General features: G+C 44.5%; 1 protein-coding gene across 20 annotated transcripts in view; it reads right to left on the reverse strand.

Moving 5' to 3' along the window:
• Window positions 1–22,019, reverse strand: part of PXK (PX domain containing serine/threonine kinase like) — an 88,574-nt gene that overhangs the window by 50,501 nt on the left and 16,054 nt on the right. For 17 of the 20 annotated variants that reach the window (XM_086367191.1, XM_086367186.1, XM_086367199.1 and 14 more), the window contains exons 2-3: window positions 3,905–3,955; window positions 1,848–1,895 (exon numbers count right to left, since the gene is read on the reverse strand). In XM_086367191.1, the coding sequence (XP_086223317.1) occupies window positions 1,848–1,895; window positions 3,905–3,955 (99 nt within the window). Of the gene's footprint in view, window positions 1–1,847; window positions 1,896–3,904; window positions 3,956–8,866; window positions 8,976–22,019 lie in introns of those variants that run through there. The other 3 variants (XM_086367200.1, XM_086367201.1, XM_086367189.1) reach the window with 2 other exon arrangements.

The following is a 22,019-nucleotide window of genomic DNA, read 5'->3' on the forward strand; positions in this document are numbered from 1 at the left end:
GGCCATATCCTGCCCAACACAAGCCAACATCAATACATGTGGATATTTGCATTTGAAATAAGATGCACATTGAAAGTGCCCATTTTATAAGGGAAAATTACACTGATATAAAAATAAATTTCTATTATATTAAATAAGGCTGTAACTGAATAGTCATGGAGATTCAACTTTATATGTCCAAAGTAAGAACAAACAGGAGATAAGACTTTCCTTCCCACCCCATATTCGTGGGGTCTAGGCCCAGGCAGTTTCCATTTCAGAAGGATCTCTCTCAGGATTCTTACTCCGCCCTGGCTGAATAGCACTGCATAAAATCACGACCGTTTCTTTTAAAACCAGGCAAGGCTTCACTTGTGCATAAAGGTGAAAGCACATAGTAGGCCAAACATTAGCTCCCAGATGTTCATGCCACTTTGAGCACATGGAAATGTCTGGAGAGCCTTGTGGGGAAGATCCACTGCTGGAATAAACAGCATGTCAGTCAGTGGCTTACCTACAATAGTCATCAGAAGCCCAGTTTTTGTCTGAGTGGAAAGACTAGGCTCTTAAAATCCACAAGTGAAACCAATTAAAGCCATCTCTGAGAATCTGACCTCTGCCGATATTCTATCTGAATATTTAAACTGGTCACACTACAATTAAAATGGAGACAGACAACATGTGTGAAGAAGACCATACGTCAATGACATAAGGGTCTGCAGACACTCAGGCCAGTTCTACTGGATGGAGAACATGGCATTCAGCAGTGTTGTAAATAACGTGAAAGTCTGGACTCTACAAATGCTCTTTTTCCAAAGGCTGGTCAGTAAAAAACGGCCTTTTGATGGAAAGGCAGCATGTCACTCCCTCCCAGCCCTCCATCCTCCTGCCCTCTGTGGACAGGATCAGAGATCACTCAGAATCAGTGATGAGACAGTGCACCTCCCGGGTGAGCTAGTCATGAGCTAGCAAGCCGGTTCAAGGGTTTATGCCACCATTCAAAGTTGAGATACAATAAAGGCCCGATGAAAGTGACAGTGGAACTGTTAGTCCCTCAGTCCTGTCTGACTCTTTGCGACCCCATGGACTGTGGCCCACCAGGCTCCTCTGTCGATGGAATTCTCCAGGCAAGAATACTGGAGTGAGTTGCCACTTCCTTCTCCAGGGGAACTTCCCGACCCAGGCATGGAACCCGGGTCTCCTGCATTACAGGCAGATCTTTCTTGAATCACGGCCTTAGGGAAGCCCCAGTGGGCTTCAATAATCCTGGCACTTGAAGACCCGTCTGCCAGGTGAAGGTGTGGTAGTGCTGCCAGCACTGCCCCGGGGCCACACTTCTCTAGGACCCTGCGACACTAGCAGTGCGAGATGTGTTTCCAGCTCACCCCTCTTTCCATTATGGCCACCAAGTTACAAACATTTAACCAAAGAGATCTAGAAATACATACTTAAGGGAAAAAAGTTAATGCCAAAAAAGGCTGCATCTCTAGTTACTGCTGAGTGCTGATCTGTACTGCTGACTATGTGGCCGAGTTTAAGAGAGTCTGAGAGTCCCCGCTCTCAGTGAACAATTCTATTATCCATCTAGGCATTTCTAACCTGTGAAAAGGAGATAACACACAGCATCCCATGATTGCAGTTAAGGACGCAGTCTGGCACAAAGGTAGCCGGCTGTACGGTGACTATTATAAATGACATTTATTCCCCAAGTTTATTTTTAGAGTCACACATCATCTGTCTGAAGTATGAGCTTATCTCCTTTGCTAGGGAAATCTAATAACTTCTTGTTCCTGACATTGCCATTTCCAACCCATTTCTAAGATACCCCAAACAATAAATGTGTGTCATTGGTGTTTTAGAATAATTACCTGCAAGCTGTTGTTCAGCAAATCAAAGTCACTGTATCTCCTAACAATCTGTAAGAAAGAAAACAGTGGTGTTTTGATTCAGCACAACCCATCAATTTTCATTTCCTTATTTAATACTTATTGGCATTCTAGAGTCAAGGCACTTGCATCAAGGGAGTCAAGGCACTTGCATTAAGGGTTGCAGGGCTTATACCTGGAGCCTAACTTGTTTCACTTGGCAGCCCCAGAAAACAGACCGAGCAGTGTCCCAGAGTTGGCTGGGCTGTGGGAAACTGGTTAATGACAGCCAAACTCGCAAGATGCCAACAGGTAAGAGAGAAGGATGATGTTTTGAGGGTGAATAGCCCTTTAATTTTTTTTTTCAATTACCTAGGCACCTAGTTAACTAGAAAGATGAGTTAATAATTTACCAAAAAAAAAAAAAAAAAGTTTAACTGAACATGAAAACAAAGTAAATGGATGTAGACAGTTGTGAACCTATTCCATTTTTGCCCTGAATAAAACTGCCCTCTTTGAGACCACACCAGTTTAGAGACTGGATGCACCTGCTGGCACCACCCTTCACTAGTTCCCCTCCTGGCTAACGGTCCATACCCACTGTCCACACATTTTCTCTTAGTTATCTTGATGCCACTGATTATGCCACCGCAAATTACACTAGCTCTTCAGTCAGAGGGGAAGGAAGCTATTTGGCTTTCAAATAGTTTTTCTAATGTTTACTGATGATTTTCAAATATTAGTGTGCAGAAGAATTACTTGGAGATCATCGAGGACCCTACCCACCCAAAGGGAAACAAATTCAGGAGGTTAAGTATCTACATTTTTATTAAGTATTCCCCAGGCCTCTAAAGTACTGGATTTACAAGACTACATATAAGGTTGATTTTTCTCGTAGGACACTGTCCTTGGGCCTGCTTGGCATACATATATATCAAAAAGTTAAACATGGGGTCATACCTAATAAGTGCAAGGGAGCAAAAGGTGGCACAGAGAATACTTGAATTCTAACCCTGTTCCATCATAGACTTCAGTGTGATCTTGGACTAGTTACTTGCCTTTTGAATGCAAAATGGGGCTAATGTGATGGCACAGAACTGGCTTTAACGGGCTAAGTGAATTAATGTGCTTGAGCCAGTGCCTAACAATAAATGCTCAGTTCACTTCAGTCGCTCAGTTGTGTCTGACTCTTTGTGACCCCATGGACTGCAACACACCAGGTTTCCCTGTCCATCACCAACTCCAGGAGCTTGTTCAAACTCATGTCCATCAAGTCTGTGATGTTATAATTATTCCAACTAAAAGTAGTTAGAATTTTCAGGCCAATACAAGACTAAGTACCGGCCTTTGAGGTCAAAGACTTCTTAAGGTGAGAGGTAAGGTTCAAGCCGGGCTGTGAAGGACAAGGTAAGATTTTTGGAAAACGGAATACAAAGGTCATTATAATTACTACAACAGGAAAGAAATGGCTCCTGTATAGAATTCAGCCACTCTCTGCAAGTCAACTGGGTTAGAAAGGACCTCTAGATCTATATAGCAAGTTCTCTTTCTCTGAGGCAATCCATCAGGAAAGCAGGCCTTGGAGCTGTGAACAGACATCACCTGTGGTCAGTGAGGGACCTAGCACTAGAAACTGCCTATGACTAGATTTAAGAGTCCATGAAATGCAGCTTCCGAACTGCACAATGACTAGGGCACTATCTCATCTTTCAAACTGGTGGACTGACTACTAACCTGCCCTACCCACACCATGGCTTCAGGGGAGGAGGCCTGAATTATTCAACACGAGGAACAAAACAAGTCAGTTGCCTACTCTGCTTACTCTGTGTCCAACTGGGGAACACATTCCTACTCTCTGTGGTAACATCTTACATGAATTAAACCAAACAACTGAGAACAGAAAAGCCTTTTGTAAGAGATGTCTTAGATCTAAAGTTTATAAAAGAAATATGATGTATATTTTTGTGTGTTTTAGTTTTTGCAGATTTTTAGATGATTCCAGGCCAGAATTTTGTTTAAATATTTTTCCTATGACCAAAAAAAAAAAAAAAAAACCTTACCTGCCAGCTATTTTCTATGGAAATTCCTCTTTGTACCCGAATGATATATTCCTAAAAAAGAAGGACAAAAATGTCTCTATTATAAAACCCAAATTAGGGGATCAAAAATATGATATGAAAGCATCAGAGTAAACTTTAGAAAAGATTACTAGAGACAGAGAGGGGCATAAAGATAAAAGGGTAATGTCATAGCAGGACACAGCAGTCTTGTGGCATGTGGGATCCCAGTTCCCCAGCCAGGGATGAACCCGTGCCCCCTGCATTAAAAGCATGGAGTCTTAACCACTGGACCACCAGGGAAGTCCCCAAGACACAGCAATCTTGAATGTGTATGCACATTCACACACCAGAGCTGTAAAACACGTGAAACAAAAACTGACAAGGACTGCAAGAAGAAACAGACGAATACACCATTAGAGTCGGAGATTTCAACACCCCTTGCGCAGCAACTGATAGAACAACAGAAACCCATAAGGGTAGAGAAGAATTCAACAAAACCACTGCTGATGAAAAATTAATCAACAGTTGACCTAAGCAAACAATGAACATTTTTATTGAAGACCTGGGGACTATAACCCAGGAGACATTCTTTCAGAAAGCTCTTGAGGACTGTTGGGCCTGTTAGAGGTCAAGGCACAGTTCCACAAGTTTTACGGACAGTTATTCACCAAATGACATATCAACTGTTTACACAACCCAGATCTGCAGGTAAGAAACAAGTCACACAAAGCAAGTCGTGATTATGGTGACTTCTTACTAGAAGAAGAAGGAATGTTGTTCCCTAAACAGGTCTAGTTAATGCAGAAGCAGAATACATACTATAGGGGAGTGCTCTGGGAGGCCCAAATGGGCAAAAAAAATTTTACATCTCATTTTTTTCTTGTCCTGTCATAAAATATGAACTTCATGTCATCATCAACCAACAAATATAATCAGCATTTATAGAACACGCCATTCGACAACAGCAGAATACACATTCCTTTCAAGAGGACATACAGAAGGCAAATAAGCACAGAAAAAGATATTCAACATTACCAGTCATCAATCAAATGCAAAGTAAGACTACAATGAGATATCACTGTATTTCCATCAGAATAGCTCAAACAAAAAAATAATGATAACACCAAATGTTGGCTAGGGAAACAGCCAAATAGGGAAACTGGATCACATAAATTAATGGTGGGAATTTTAAATGGCACTGAAACTCTATAATATCGTTTGGCAACTTTTTTTTTTTTTTAATTAAAACATGCAGCCATTATTATGACCCAGCAACTACACCCCTGGACATTCATTCCAGAGAAACAAAAACTTATGTCTATACAGTAACTTTTACATGAATGTTCACAGCTATTTTATTGGTAATACCCCTAAAGTAGAAAAGCCAGATGTCTTTCAACAGGTGTATGTTTAAACTTTGCTACTTCCATACCAGGGAATACTACTCAGCAATGAAAATGAATAAACTATTGATACATGCAACAAACTAGATGAATCTCTGGAGGATCCTGTGTGTGAGTGCTTAGTCGCTCAGTCATGTCAGACTCTTTTCGACCCCATGGACTGTAGCCCACCAGACTCCTCTGTCCATGTGGATTATACAGGCAAGCATACTGGAATAGGTTACCATGCCCTCCTCCAGGGGATCTTCCCAAGCCAGGGATCAAACTCAGGTCTCCCCCATTGCAGGCAAATTCTTTACCATCGGAGCCACCAGGGAAGCCCCTCTGGAGGATTACACAGAGTGAAAAAGACAATCCCCAAAGATTATAAACTACATGTCTCCATTTATACAATATTTATGAAATGACAGAATCACAGATATGGAGAACAGTCTGTTGGTTGTCAACAGTTACAGCTGGGGTAGCAGGGTGTGTGTGGAAGGGAATCAGGTGTGACTACAGAAGGACAAGGTGATGTGCTATGGTTTGAATGTCTCAGTCCCCACAAGGTTCACATACTGAAATACTAACTCCCAAAAATGATGGTATTAGAAAGTGGGAGGACCTTTGGGAGTTACTTAGGTCATGAGAGCAAAGCCCTCAAGAATGGGATCAGCACCCTTACAAGAGAGGCTCCAGAGGGGTCCCTCACTCCTTCCGCCACATGGGATCATTTGAGAAGGTGCTAGCTCTGAACCAGGAAGAGGACCATCAGAAGGCAGCCATGCTCACACCTCAGTCTTGGACTTTCAGCCTCCTGAACTGTGAGAAACAAATCCATTGTGGATAGGCCACTCAGTTTTTGGTATTTTGTTAGAGCAGTCTGAATGGACTAAGACATGAGCATGTCTGGGCCGACGGAAAGGTGCTGTATCTTGACTGGTCAATGTTAATATTTTGGTTGTGATAGCATATCAAGTTTAGCAAGACACTACCAATGACAGAAACTGGATAACAGAGATATGGGATCTCTTCAATGTTTCTTACAACTGTATGTGAATCTGCAATTATCTCAAATTTAAAAATTAACCTTAGCATTCAAAATTAGTTTAGTAGAGTCAGAGGACTAAGATCAATGATTTTTCCTGCTCAAAGTTTGCATATAAGCTTTTCGGTTAGAAAAGGCTATGGTTAAGAAAATAGGTAAAAAGGTAGTAATAGGTATGCAGTTATAGCATTTTCCAAAGAAACCAAATTCAGTGACACCTCCCCCTCCTCCCAAGCTGCCTCATCATTGGAAGCTGCCTGATCCTGGGGAGCCAGGAGAAGCGAGAGAGTTAAAAATACCATTCCCAAGACTTGCTAAATCAGAATCTACAAGATAGAAATTAGGAATCAGAAGTTTTCAGAGCTTCCCCAGGTAATCAAATAAGCAGGAAACAAGAGACCTTGCTCAGCCTTCTGCTTACACACACAGGGATGAAGCACAGAAAAAAACAGAAACGTTTTTTTCCTCAAATGCTCAGAATTGTTTTAACATTTTGGGATGGTAATGATTCAGGTATTACTCACAGTAACTACTCAACAAATGCTTAATCAACACAGAATTCAACAAATCCTTTCTACTGAATTAATTCTGAATTAAATAGGTTATGGAGAAAATAAAGCCAAATAAGCATTGTTAACTTGGCAGCTGAATTTTAAAATAGATCTTATTACACTATCATTCATTTCCACTCTGTTTAGTTTGCAAAGGTTGATAAAGTTCACATAAGCAGAAATTTCTGCCTACTCTCGACTATGTTAAGAATGATACATTCAACAATATCCACTCAATTACGAGTGAATCAACTACGTGGCTGGCATCCTGCTTAGCTGGTTTCATGTCAGGTTATAATATGAATATTTCAAAACTGGCTTGTGTAGTATGGCAAATCCCTTAAGCAATATGCCAATGCAATTATTTCTGAATACATAAAGATAAAATGCTAAAAATACCTGGCTTTCTTGTATTTGGAGATCAGTCTGTTAGCTCTGACATTTTCTTTTTTCTCAGGGTTCTCTTACTGGCAGATTGTCTGGGCTTTTATAGTCTTATAGTAAAGCTAAAATCAGCACATATAATTGAGTACTTCCAAACAACTACACACAAACAAGTTTTGATGTTCAAATTGGGGGGAATTGTTATTTCTCAAAAATCACTTCAAGCATCCATTGCTTCACTATGATCTGTCAGAGGAATAATACTAACTTTCAAAATTCTGGTTCAAGGGCTTCCCTGGTGGCTCAGTGGTAAAAAATTCGCCTGCCAATGCAGGAGACACAGGTTCTATCCCTGATCGGGGAAGGTTCCACATGCTACAGAACAACTAAGCCCACGCACCACAAGTGTTCAGCCTGCGTGCTGGAGCCCAGGAGCCGCAACTGCTGAGCCCACGTGCCTCGACTACTGGTTCCCGCCCCAGAGCCCATGCTCTGCCACAAGAGCAATGCTCTGCAATGACAAGCCCGTGCATCGCGACCACAGAGCAGCCCACTCTCCACAACTAGAGCAAAGCCCTGCAGCAGCGAAGACCCAGCACAGTCAAAAGTAAATAAATAAAGTGCAGTTCAACGCTGAGCACTTGGTAGATGCAAAACAAACACTGCTGTCCTGCTTGATATACTTTGAGTTTAAACTTTAGACCTGTGTTGTACAAAGATGTTGCTGCAAATGATAAACATCAATTAAACAGTTATCACGTCCCAATTCCTGCACTTTTGTTCATACTAGGGGTATAACTCCCACAGTTTGACTCCAATCTTCCCTCTGTAGATATACAGTTTAGGGGGGTTTTGTTTTGTAATTTGGCTATAAAATGGCATGCAATAATGTTGAGGGAAGCATTTAGCAAAAGGAAAGTCAATAACTACAAGATGGGGCTGGGATCCTGAGGTCAGAGGGGTCTCCCTGGTAGCTCAGTTGGTAAAAAAAATCCACCTGTAACGCAGGAGACCCCAGTTCGATTTCTGGATCAGGAAGATCCCCTAGAGAAGAGATAGGCTACCCACTCCAGTATTCTTGGGCTTCCCTGGTGGCTCAGCTGGTAAAGAATCTGCCTGCAATGCAGGAGACCTGGGTTCGATCCCTGGATTGGGAAGACCCCCTGGAGAGGGGAATGGCTACTCACACCAGGACTCTGGCCTGGAGAAATCCATGGACCATATAGTCCATGGGGTCACAAATAGTCAGACTGGGATGTCCCCAAAGGACATCCTAACTAATGTTTCTGCCAAGACACTCTTTATGTTGACATCAGTGTTTTTTCCCAAAGAAGGTGGATCTGCCCCAGAGATCTGGCAATGCCTGGAGACATGTCTGGTTGTCACAGGATGAAGAAATGCTATGGGAACCTGAAAGCTAGAGGCCAGAGATGCTGCTAAACATGTACAAGGCACACGGGACAGCCTCACAACAAAAGACACCCTGGCCCTACACGTCGACAGTGCTGACAGAGAACCCCAGGTCCAGAGTCATCGAGTGAAACAGGTCAGTCCAGTCCATGAAGGCTGGGGACGCAGCGGGTGGAAGAGTCATCACCTGTCCTCTCCCGCAGCCTGCTCCACACCAACACCGTGGGTGATACGTGCACACCCACCAGAGGGCTCACTTAATCACTGGTGGCCTCAGAAACCTCACCGTGCTTCCCCTGTAAAGACACATGAAGACACCTTAAGGCCCCAGTGTTGCCCTCAGGTCCCATCTGCCGTGTGGTTACAGATATAGAAAGACAGTGGAATACTGTAGGGTGATTTTGCTCAGAAATATGTTCATTCCACTGGAAAGGAGCAAGTTCACCCCTAAATATTAAAAAAAAAAAAATTTTTTTTTCAGAGTGCCTGAATGTCACCACCAAGCCTTACTAAAAGGAAATACCTTCACCTCAAATCCCTGATTTGTAGAGCAAACAGAACACAGCTGTTCTATTGCTGCTACCAGGCTGAAGCTCTGATGAAAACCGAGAGAAGAGAGCCCTGGAGACCAGCAGAAACCCAACATTTGAAGGCAGGCTTCCACCTCCAGAGCCACAGTTAGCAGCCCAGAATCTCTCAGTGTATCACCTCCATCTCTGCCACCCTCTCTGATGTGGAACAGAACCTGCAGGCTCTATAAGAGATGACAGAGCACTGGCACAGAAGGGAGAGCTAAGGGCCCCACAGGGCGGCTCTGCATCACAGATCTATGCCGGCTGCCCGGGCTGCCATCTGCGGCCACTTCCCCAAAGGACCTCCTTCCTGCTCCTCTTCAGGACACCACATCCCTTTACTTGGCCGGGGGTGGGGCGGCTGCCCTGCAGAGAGCCCTAGCATGTGGGCATCGCAGCAAGTCAGTGTGGTGGGGGCTGAAGTTTTTCAATCTGGAAAGGCACTGGGACCACATGACTTCTGACTTAAGCCAGGGGACAGAAGATGGAATTGCCACAGATAAGCACTGATCTTGTGGCAAGAGCTCTGATAAAACAGGATGGGCAAAATTAAGTGAGCTGTCCAGGGTTGCACAGCCAGGAAGCAGCTGATTGGGAGCTGGAACCCACATCGATTCCTTGGACTTTCCAACCTACCACGCATGGCTGGCAACCCCCAGGGCCCTGGGGATGCCCTGAGCCTGGCTCTTTTGCAGTCCTGAATGATGGGGGTCCTCACCAGTCTAGGGAACTCAGATGGACTCACTCTGAAGGGGCAGGGGTAGAAGCTGTCATTTCCACAAGAGTTGATCAATGCCCTCAGTGTAGGCATTTCCCCAATAAGCATTCTGACTGACATTTTGTATTTCCTGAGTTTCCGAAAAGATACTCAAGATTTTACTGCACTGTAGCTGCTATTCAAAGTTGCATCGGTGTGATGAGATTTCAGGAAAAACTAGGGAGGAAAACTTACTTTGGCCCCAAATTACTTTAGTGAGGCTACAAACAGACCACTTTGAAAGAAGCGTGTAAAAGAAGCTAAAGTCAAAACTTAAAGCCAAATTTCAAATCCACTGAATCGACAGCATTCTTCTCTTCCCCTTAGGCCCAACAATCATATTCACTGAGACTCAGAGCACAGAGAGAACAGGAAGCTGTTTGGAGGTATTCCACTTGTCGGTGTTCCTACTTCTCTACATCTATGCAAAGGGTCCCAACCCTGCTACATTCTAGAATCACCCAGAGAACTTTAAAAAAAAAAAGATACCCATGCTTTGACCCTACCTCCCAGAGATTCTGATTTAACTTGTTTGGGCCAAAGCACAGGCATTCACTTCAGTCAGTTCAGCTGCTCAGTTGTGTCTGATTCTTTGCAACCCCATGAACCGCAGCATGCCAGGCCTCCCTGTCCATCACCAACTCCCAGAGTCCACCCAAACCCATGTCTATCGAGTCAGTGATACCATCCAACCATCTCATCCTCTGTCGTCCCCTTCTCTTCCTGCCCTCAATCTTTCCCAGCATCAGGGTCTTTTCAAATGAGTCAGCTGTTTACATCAGGTAGCCAAAGTATTGGAGTTTCAGCTTCAACATCAGTCTTTCCAATGAACACCCAGGACTGATCTCCTTTAGGATGGACTGGCTGGATCTCCTTGCAGTACAAGGGACTCTCAAGAGTCTTCTCCAACACCACAGTTCAAAAGCATCAGTTCTTCGGCACTCAGCTTTCTTTATAGTCCAACTCTCATATCCATACATGACCACCTAAAAACCATAGCCTTGACTAGACGAAGCTTTGTTGGCAAAGTAATGTCTCTGCTTTTTAATATGCTGTCTAGGTTGGTCCTAACTTTCCAAGGAGTAAGCGTCTTTTAATTTCATGGCTGCAATCACCATTTGCAGTGATTTTGGAGCCCCCCAAAATAAAGTCTGACACTGTTTCCACTGTTTCCCCATCTACTTGCCATGAACTGATGGGACCGGATGCCATGATCTTAGTTTTCTGAATGCTGAGCTTTAAGCCCACTTTTTCACTCTCCTCTTTCACTTTCATCAAGAGGCTTTTGAGTTCCTCTTCACTTTCTGCCATAAGGGTGGTGTCATCTGCATATCTGAGATTATTGCTATTTCTCCTGGCAATCTTGATTCCAGCTTGTGCTTCTTCCAGCCCAGTGTTTCTCATGATGTACTCTGCATAGAAGTTAAATAAGCAGAGTGACAATATACAGCCTTGACGTACTCCTTTTCCTATTTGGAACCAGTCTGTTGTTCCATGTCCAGTTCTAACTGCTGCTTCCTGACCTGCATATAGGTTTCTCAAGAGGCAGATCAGGTGGTCTGGTATTCCCATCTCTTTCAGAATTTTCCACAGTTTATTGTGATCCACACAGTCAAAGGCTTTGGCATAGTCAATAAAGCAGAAATAGATGTTTTTCTGGAACTCTCTTGCCTTTTCCATGATCCAGCGGATGTTGGCAATTTGATCTCTGGTTCCTCTACCTTTTCTAAAACCAGCTTGAACATCAGGAAGTTCACGGTTCACATATTGCTGAAGCCTGGCTTGGAGAATTTTGAGCATTACTTTACTAGCGTGTGAGATGAGTGCAATTGTGCGGTAGTCTGAGCATTCTTTGGCATTGCCTTTCTTTGGGATTGGAATGAAAACTGACCTTTTCCAGTTCTGTGGCCACTGCTGAGTTTTCCACATTTGCTGGCATATTGAGTGCAGCACTTTCACAGCGTCATCTTTCAGGATTTGAAATAGCTCAACTGGAATTCCACCACCTCCACTAGCTTTGTTCATAGTGATGCTTTCTAAGGCCCACTTGACTTCACATTCCAGGATGTCTGGCTCTAGATGAGTGATCACACCATCATGATTATCTTGGTCGTGAAGATCTTTTTTGTACAGTTCTTCTGTGTATTCTTGCCACCTCTTCTTAATATCTTCTGCTTCTGTTAGGTCCATACCATTTCTGTCCTTTATCAAGCCCATCTTTGCATGAAATGTTCCCTTGGAATCTCTGATTTTCTTGAAGAGCTCTCTAGTCTTTCCCATTCTGTTGTTTTCCTCTGTTTCTTTGCATTGATCGCTGAGGAAGGCTTTCTTCTCTCTCCTTGCTATTCTTTTGAACTCTGCATTCAAATGGGTATATCTTTCCTTTTCTTCTTTGCTTTTCACTTCTCTTCTTTTCACAGCTATTTGTAAGGCCTCCCCAGACAGCCATTTTGCTTTTTTGAATTTCTTTTTCTTGGGGATGGTCTTGATTCCTGTCTCCTGTACAATGTCACAAACCTCCATCTATAGTTCATCAGGCACTCTGTCTATTAGATGTAGTCCCTTAAATCTATTTGTCACTTCCACTGTATAGTCTTAAGGGATTTGATTTAGGTCATACCCAAATGGTCTAGTGGTTTTCTCCACTTTCTTCAATTTCAGTCTGTATTTGGCAATAAGAAGTTCATGATCCGAGCCACAGTCAGCTCCCAGTCTTGTTTTTGCTGACTGTATAGAGCCTCTCCATCTTTGGCTACAAAGAATATAATCAATCTGATTTCGGTGTCGACCATCTGGTGATGTTCATGTGTAGAGTCTTCTCTTGTGTCGTTGGAAGAGGGTGTCTGCTATGACCAGTACGTTCTCTTGGCAGAACTCTATTAGACTTTGCCCTGCTTCATTCCGTGCTCCAAGGCCAAATTTGCCTGTTACTCCAGGTGTTTCTTGACTTCCTACTTGGGCGGCTGCGACGGTGCTCGGGCAGGGTGGCTGCGATGAGGGCAGGGGCGGCAGCCAAGAGGAGCTACCCCACATCCTGAGGTAAGGAGCAGCTGCTGTGCTTTGCTGGAGCAGCCTTGAAGAGAGACCCCTACGTCCAAGGTAAGAGAAACCCAAGTAAGATGGTAGGCGCTGAGAGAGGGGATCAGAGGGCAGACAGACTGAAACTACAATCACAGACAACTAGCCAATCTGATCACACAGACCACAGCCTTGTCTAACTCAATGAAACTAAGCCATGCCATGTGGGGCCACCCAAGATGGGCGGGTCATGGTGGAGAGGTCTGACAGAATGTGGTCTACTGGAAAAGGGAATGGCAAACCACTTCAGTATTCTTGCCTTGAGAACTCCATGAACAGTATGAAAAGGCAAAATGATAGGACACTGAAAGATGAACTCCCCAGGTCGGTAGGTGCCCAATATGCTACTAGAGATCAGCGGAGAAATAACTCCAGAAAGAATGAAGGGATGGAGCCAAAGCAAAAACAACACCCAGTTGTGAATGGGACTGGTGATGGAAGCAGGGTTCGATGCTGTAAAGAGCAATGTTGCATAGGAACATGGAATGTTAGGTCCATGAATCAAGGCAAATTGGAAGTGGTCAAACAGGAATATTGACATTCTAGGAATCAGTGAACTAAGATGGACTAGAATGGGTGAATTTAACTCAGATGACCATTATATCTATTACTGTGGGCAGGAATCCCTTACAAGAAATGGAGTAGCCATCATAGTCAACATAAGAGTCCGAAATGCAGTACTTGGATGCAGTCTCAAAAATGACAGAATGATCTCTGTTCATTTCCAAGGCAAACCATTCAATATCACAGTAATCCAAGTCTATGCCCCGACCAGTAACTCTAAAGAAGCTGAAGTTGAACAGTTCAATGAAGATCTATCTACAAGACCTTCTAGAACTAACACCCAAAAAAAGATGCCCTTTCATTACAGAAGCACAGGCATTAGTAAGTCTTAAAAGTTCCCCAGTGATTCCAATGTGCTGCCAGAGGCAAGAATCACTGTTCTAAACCTTGTAGATAGGAAGCAGCTTCACACTACAAAAATAAAAACCCTCTCCTGAGAGGAAGGGAACCAGTGAACCAAGCACCGGCCACAATCCACAGTGCCCTCTGCCCCCTATCCCCAGCCCTCCCCGCCTCTTCGCAGGAACTCTCCTTTCTTCTTGGGTATGCTGCTGCTGCTGCGTCGCTTCAGTCGTGTCCGACTCTGTGCGACCCCAGAGACGGCAGCCCACCAGGCTCCCCTGTCCCTGGGATTCTCCAGGCAAGAATACTGGAGTGGCTTGCCATTTCCTTCTCCAATGCATGAAAGTGAAAAGTGAAAGTGAAGTCAGTCAGGTTGTCTACTTGAAAGTTATACAGTCATGTCTGACTCCTAGCGACCCCATGGACTGCAGTCTACCAGGCTCCCCCGTCCATGGGATTTTCCAGGCAAGGGTACTAGAGTGGGGTGCCATCGCCTTCTCCGCTTCTTGGGTATGGGAGGTGCCTAACCTGAGCCCTCTAGCACTCCCCGCACAGTCCCTCGGTGGTGGCCCCACTCACAGGATTCATCAGTGTCCCTTCAGGAGAGCAAGGAAGAACCAGGAAGCTTCATTTACAGCCAGGGGCAGAGTCTCCGAAATGATCAATACCTTGACTAGAAAACAGGAGATTTGGGGTAGGAGGCCAGGTCTGGGTCTCCAGCAACCAGGCACCACAGCACTCCCAGTTCACTGCCAGACCCCCCAGGGAATGCTGAGCACAAGTGACCCTGCTGGACAGCCAACACTGTGCTACTTCCCTGGGCAGGAGCCTGCAGGGGCTCCCACTGGCCACGGGATAAAACCCAAACTCCGCAGCCTGGCGTCCATGCTCTTCTATCGCCTGCCCGAACTGTCCTAACCCTTTCTTTGTATTTGATCCCTCCTCCACCTAATCAGACGCCGCACAGCCTGAACACCCATTATTTATTTCTCTCCCTTCACTGTTCTGCCTCGCCAAAACTTGGGACGTCCAGCATTTTAACTATATCAGGGTTATCTTTGTTCCACGTCTGTCTACGTTTGGGGAGGGAGTCTCTCTCCAACTGGACTGAGCTCTTCAAAGGCTAAAATCACACATTTCTCTGTATTCCAAACAGCACTCGACACAAGGTCAGGCCAAGGGGCAGGAGCCCAGTGAATGCTCGGTAAAGGGTGTCTGTTAACTGATCACATGCCCCTTCGGGGAACAGGTGGCATATTGCCACCCTCATGTGCACCCGCATCCAGGTAAAGTCTAAACGTGCTCTCCAGAAAATCCCCACAATCTCCCAGGCCCTCAGACTTCACGGAAATCAATACACAGACCTGTGCCATCACACAGTTATAGCAGGGCAGTGGGTGGCACAACCCTGCAGGACAGCAAGCTTCCTGAAGAAACTCTCACGGTTGCAGGACTTCTGCTCAGTGTGCAGGCCACCTGCTTACAATCCTTAACATTTCACTGAGAACAAATGATTACTCCTTGCTCTACTAAATAATCATTATCATCATTTCACTTGCAGATTTCAGAGCTAGAATGTGCCTGTGCTTTAACTGCTGTGCAAGCCAATAATGTACAAAACCTGCCCCCAAACAAATGAAAGCATTACGGTTTTAATAAGGCATCTGTTGTCTATGTCTGCATCCCGACTGCTGCCCTGCAGATCGGCTCATCAGTACCATCTTCCTATATTCCATATACACGCATTAGTATACGATACTTGTTTTTCTGACTTACTTCACTCTGTATAACAGGCTCTAGGTTCATCCACCTCATTAGGACTGACTGTGCGTTCTTCTTTACGACTAATATTCCATGGTATTTGTGTACCACAGCTTTTTTGTCCATTCATCCGTCAGTGGGCATGTAGGATACTTCCGTGTCCTAGCTGTTGTCAATAGTGCATACGTATGGGATCCAGAAAAACAGTACTGATGAACCTATCTGCAGGGCAGCAGTGAAGATGCAGACGTAGTGAACAGACTTGTGGACACAGTGTAGGAAGGAGAGAGCAGCGTGGAAACATACAGATTACCATATGTAAAACAGATAGCCAGTAGGAATTTGCTCTATATGGCAGGGAGCTCAACCCAGTGCTCAAGACAACCTAGAGGGGTGAGGTGGGGTGGGAGATGGGAGGGAGGTTCAAAACAGGGGGGACATATGTATACCTGTGGCTGATTCATATTGATACGGCAGAAACCAATCCAATATTGTAAAGCAATTATTCTCCAATTAAAGAAACAAACATAGTAAAATAAATAAAGGCCAAAAAAAAAAAAAGCCATCTGAAGAATCACTGCTATGTTCACCTAGGTTTTGGCAACTGAGTGAAGTCAAGTGTATCTCCTTTTCAACCACATGAAATAAATTTCATTTAAAACCTAACTGGAAAAAAAAAAAAAAAAACACCTAACTGACTGAATCATAGAACCTTGTGCTTTAACTTTATGCAAAACAAAGTCTCCAGTTTCCACTCAGCGGTCACAGAAGGGACAAGGACCACGTCACAAACATGCTTTGATCCCGGAATTGAGTCAGCGTCCTTAAAAGAACGACTGCGCATGCATCCTTCTCTTAGGCCTTTTGAAGCCCATGCTCTCCCCTTCCAGATGGTCTGCTGCTCTGCAGGGGGAGCTGGTCTCCACGCCGACTTCAAAGACAGCCCACGTTCCAGCCAGGAGAGATACTGCAAAGCAGCGTTCAAAAATGCTTTTGACCTCAGACATGACTACAGGATGGATGCAGTGTTTTAATCAGCAGTTCCTGTAGCTGCTCTCTAGTACAGAGACCCCTAAATGACACCAAAACCATTACATAATTTGCTAGGATGGAAACTCATGAATTCCATCTTACATCAGAGCAAAGAAAATAAACCCTAGAAAATCTGGAGACTCAATTAAATAGTAATTAAAAATGAAATATGACCTTTGCTTGTTCAGTAGCCCTCACATCTCTTAGGCCAATGCCCTGAAAGGGTAGAAACAGATGCAGACAACATGAACTCAGAATCACACACACCATATGTAATTGGCTAGAAAACACAAACACACAAATTCTGATCTGGCTGGCGATCGTGACTTTTATGTGGGTTCTGGTGCCTCAGATGGCCAACTTCTCACCCCTCGCACTCTCAGCTGCTACCAACCTAAGTACCAGGGCAGAAGCACTCATCTCCCTCGGGCTGCTTCTCGCTCTATCCTCGTTTGCCACTGCCTGGAAGCCAGGCCACCCCAAGTCCTTCTAGCTGGTCACTGTGTGGTGATCAGCCACGACCACAGGGCCTCAGGGGAAGGCACAGCGGCTCTCTGCCACTTACCAGTTTTGTGACCCAACTCCTCTGAGCCTCGGTTTCCTCATCTGCAAGATCATACCTTTCCAAAAGGGCTGTGGCAAATATTCAGTGACATCGCATACTTAAAGCAGCCAGCACAAAGGCCAGCTTTGTAACTTCGTTTTCTTTCCTGCTAAAAAAATAGCGAAGGACTTCCCTGGGTGGCTCAGTGGCTGAGGCTCCTGATGCAGGGGGCACCGGTTCAATCCCGAGTGAGGCAACTAGATCCCACATGACACAACCAAGAGTTTACATCTCACAACTAAGACCCGGTGTGCGCGCGGGCTCAGTTCCTCAGTCGTGTCCAACTCTTGGCAACCCCCTGGACTGTAGCTGGCCGGGATCCTCTGCCCATGGGATTCTCCGGGCAAGAATATTGGAATGGGTTGCCATTTCCTACTCCAAGGGATCTTCCCGACCCAGGGATTGAACCTGAGTCTCCTGCTTGGTAGGCAGATTGTTTAGCACTGAGCCACCTGGGAAGCTCTGCAAAATAAATATTAAAAGAAAAAATAGCAAAGGCAAGGTGTTCAAGGGGGAATCTGTCACAGCTTTAACCTGCAAGTACAGGAGTCAGCAGCAGCACCAAGAACACCGAGGGAAGAAGGAACAGCCATTCCCTAGGAACATGGAAAACAATTTTCATCAGTCTCCGACTGCTAACAAGGAATAGCATTCCCCTGGCCTCAATCGTCCCTGCTTCTACACCCAATTTTAAAGCAGGCTAATTAAAAAGCCTCCTGCCTAAGATAACCTGAAAGTGAAAGTCACTCAGTCGTGTCTGACTCTCTGCAACATCATGGACCATACAGTCCATGGAATTCTCAAGGCCAGGATACTGGAGTGGGCAGCCTTTCCCTTCTCCAGGGGATCTTCCCAACCCAGGGACTGAACCCGGGTCTCCGGCATTGCAGGTGGATTCTTTACCAGCTAAGCCACAAGGGCAGCCCAGGATAACCTGGATATCAGAAATAAGAGAATGGGCAAGTTATTTATGGTTTATGTACATAGTGGAAGAACGTGCAAGACTTTAAAAGGACGTACTGAAATGATTTTCATTACCTGGGAAAAGGTATGTGCTCTGATGTTAATTATTAAAAAAAAGGACAAAAAATTCTGGGATGACATAGAAAGAGGGAACTACACCAAACGTTAACATCTGTTGTCTCCGGAGGTGAAATTATCTGTGATTAAAATTCTCATAGCTATTTTCTGTTTTTTGTTTTTCACTTTATCCTCAATGAGCATATATTACATTTCAAATCAGGAAAAACCATTTTTTTAAGTTCCTTGGTTTGTCATATATATCATTTAAAACATGGTACTGTAAAGAATCTCAAGTAGTAAGATAAGGATCAAAATTATCCAAGCTTGGATAAGAGTATAGTATGTTATCAATGATAAAAGCAAAGTAGCATCTTTTTTCCTTTGGCAAGGGAACTTTTGGTCAATTTACAATTCATCAGCACTTTTACTATGCTGGGAAGACTGGAAAACCAGAAGATGAAAGTCAAACAAATGAACTCTTCTCCTTGTATCAGGGGCAGTAAAACATTTGGTGGGAGGGAAAAAAAAAAGCTTGAAAGTAGAAGTCAATCTAGGGGAGTCCCTCCTGCTTTCAATAATTTGCAGTAGGACTGGTCACCATCATTAAGGATAACAGAGAGCTGACTACACAGAAATTCGTTCTGCCTGGCCTAAAAATGTCACCGTGTTATCCTGAGACACTACTTCCAATTCAAACCAACCACATATGTGACTATGCACACCATGCTGCCACTTCTGTCTTCAGAGCTGAAGGTAATAACTGCTGTTCATGGAGCGCTTACTCTACGCCTTTTGTTCCTCAGCTTAGTCCATCTCCCAGCAATGCATGGAGACAGATGTCACTCTTTTACAACAATCCCGGGGCTCAGAGAGGGTAGATGCCCTAAACAAGGGCATTCAGCTAGTAAGTGCTGAGAACGGCCTCTACCCCAGGCCTGTCTGACCCACGGGCACAGGAGTTCCCCGGTTCTATGGCCTTGGGCAGAATGCTTTCATACCATCTACCCCTCATTCTGAGGTTGGCTGAACGAGCAGAACCAGTCCGTCAAGTTGGGAAGAGGTTGGGACAGAGTGAGGGCCAAACGAGGAGGGTACTTGGGGCCTGAGGGATCTGAGTTAACGCAGCTGTGGAGCTCTCACAACACCCCCCAGACACTAATACCCCGCACTTTGCAACCCACTTCCTGCTACATGTACACAAACTGTTGTCTATGCGCTTCCAGAATGGATGTCATCTGGGCACTGCATAGAAAGTGTGTATAAATAAGAAAATGATTTTAAACAAGCCCCACCATGAATACTAGGCATGTTCTTAAGCAGAAAGGAACACTTTTACATGAACGTGCCTGAAGTGGATGCTCTGAATACTCGGCAATCTGAATGGCAGTTGCACCAAAGCAGAACAGGGTCTTTGATTGGACTGCCGTGTTTCCACACGCTGCTCCCATTAAACGCTAACAGCGGCTGCAGGATAAGTGAACCTCTTCCTTGTGTTTCACTGTTAAAGCCCGTGGAGGCTCTGGATCTCAAAGGTCACCACGCCCTGCTGGAGGCAGGGCTGGCAGACCCTACTGTCTCACTCAGTCTTGCTCAGTCGGGTTGGCAGACTGAAGAGAGTAGTGACCCAAGGATGTGAGGCTGAATGTGGCGGCCACCAGGCACACGTGCCCCATGTTTGACTTAAGGACAGAATTTTAACTTTTATTTAACTTTATTAAATTTAAGTAGTCCAGGGCTTCCCTGGTGGCTCAGTGGTAAAGAATCCACCTGCTGATGCAGGAGGCACGTGTTAGCCCTGATCCGAGATCCCACGTGCAACTAAGCCCGCGCACCACAACTTCTGAGCCTGTGCTCTAGAGCCCGGGACCACAACTACTGTGGCCCACGCACCGAGAGCCTGTGCCCCACAGCAAGGGAGGCCACCGCACTGAGAAGCCGTGCATCGCATCTAGAGAGCAGCTTCCGCTCGCCACGATTAGAGAAAACCCCGAGCAACAACGAAGACGGAGCACAGCCAAAAATAAAGAAAAACTATTTTTTAAAAAATTAAGTAGTCCAGTGGCTACAGTACTGGCCAATATGGTTATAGATGACATATTTGCAGATGTAAACATGTATTTATAAAAATATAAGCATACTAAATACAGTGTTACGACTTGCTTTTTTTCACTTAATATAACATGAATTTTTTTCCATTTCAGTAACTGTACCTCTGGATATTATTTTTAATATCTATATTTGTGCTGTCCTGTACAGTAGCCGCAAAAAATGTGTGGCTGTTGAACACCTGAAATGAGGCTAGTCCTAACTGAGATATGTTGTAACTGGGAAATACACACCAGATTTCAAAAGCTTCATATGACAAGCAATGTAAAATACATTAACAACCTTTACATTGGTTGCATATAACCAATGACAGTATTTCAGAGAGAGTGGGTTAGGCAGAACGTACTATTTAATTTCACCTGTTTCTTTATACTTCCATTCCTAGCAACTCGAATAGAGGAACTGAGAAAATGGTCACTCAAGCTAGTGTCTGGTTCTGTAGATTAGGGAAGGCCCACTGATTTGTCCTTGGCTAGGCCTAGGCGTAGGGGAGCCGCCAAACAGGTGTGGCCCTAACAACAGATCAGGCTGGGAATGGCTCCCAACATCGCCCAAAGGCATCAGACAAACCTTCATTCTGCTGCCCCGCAGCCTTACGGCCTGGAGCAAATTATGTACTTTACTTTCCTCCAATTTTCCTGCACTTGACTTTTTTCCAACTGAAAAAACGGTGATGATAACAGACACAATTCAGAGGGATTATGAGGATCAGATGAGAATCTAGAAAAGTCTGGCAATTTTTTATAAAGTTAAATATTCACTTAGCACGTGACTAAGCAATTCCATCCCTAGGTACTTACCCAGGAGAAATGGAAACGCATCTACAAAAGACTGGTATGTTCACAGCATCTCTATTCGTGATTAGCCCCAGCCTGGAAACAACCCAGAGTCTACCAACTGGTCAACAGATAACAAGTTATGGAACCTTCAAACAGTGGAACATTACTCAGTAATGAAAAACACACAACAACAACAAAACAGGCAACAGAAGAGCCGCATTCTACCTATGGAGTATCTTTCTTAATAAACCTGCTTCCCCTTAAAAACAACAACAAGCATGCAACAGTATGGAGGACGCGCAAAGCTCTAAACTAAGTGAAAGAAGCCAGACACCAAAGACTATATCCTACAAAATTCCATTTATCTGTGACATCCCAGAAAAGGTGAAACAGTAACCAGGAAGCACATCAGCAGTTGCCAGGTACTGACTGCAAAGAGGACCAAGAAAGTATTTCAAGTAATGAAAACGTTACACAGTGGTTACATTTACATGTGTCAGTTCAGTTCAGCTGCTCAGTCGTGTCTGACTCTTGGCGACCCCATGAATTGCATGGGTTAAAACTTATCAAACTAGCACAGGGCATATAAAAAGTGCTTTAACAATGCTAACTGTTCTCATGACAAGTATTGTCTAAAACCAAACTCAGATTCACCATCCTTCTGGGAAGACCAGCTACCCACTGCTTACCTTATACTCTTTTTGTAATCATTTCTAGTGTCC

This window comes from Bos grunniens, chromosome 22, assembly GCF_055505025.1.
Source record: "Bos grunniens cultivar Pamir isolate PY7600 chromosome 22, Bosgru_T2T1.0, whole genome shotgun sequence".
Classification (NCBI taxonomy): domain Eukaryota; kingdom Metazoa; phylum Chordata; class Mammalia; order Artiodactyla; family Bovidae; genus Bos; species Bos grunniens.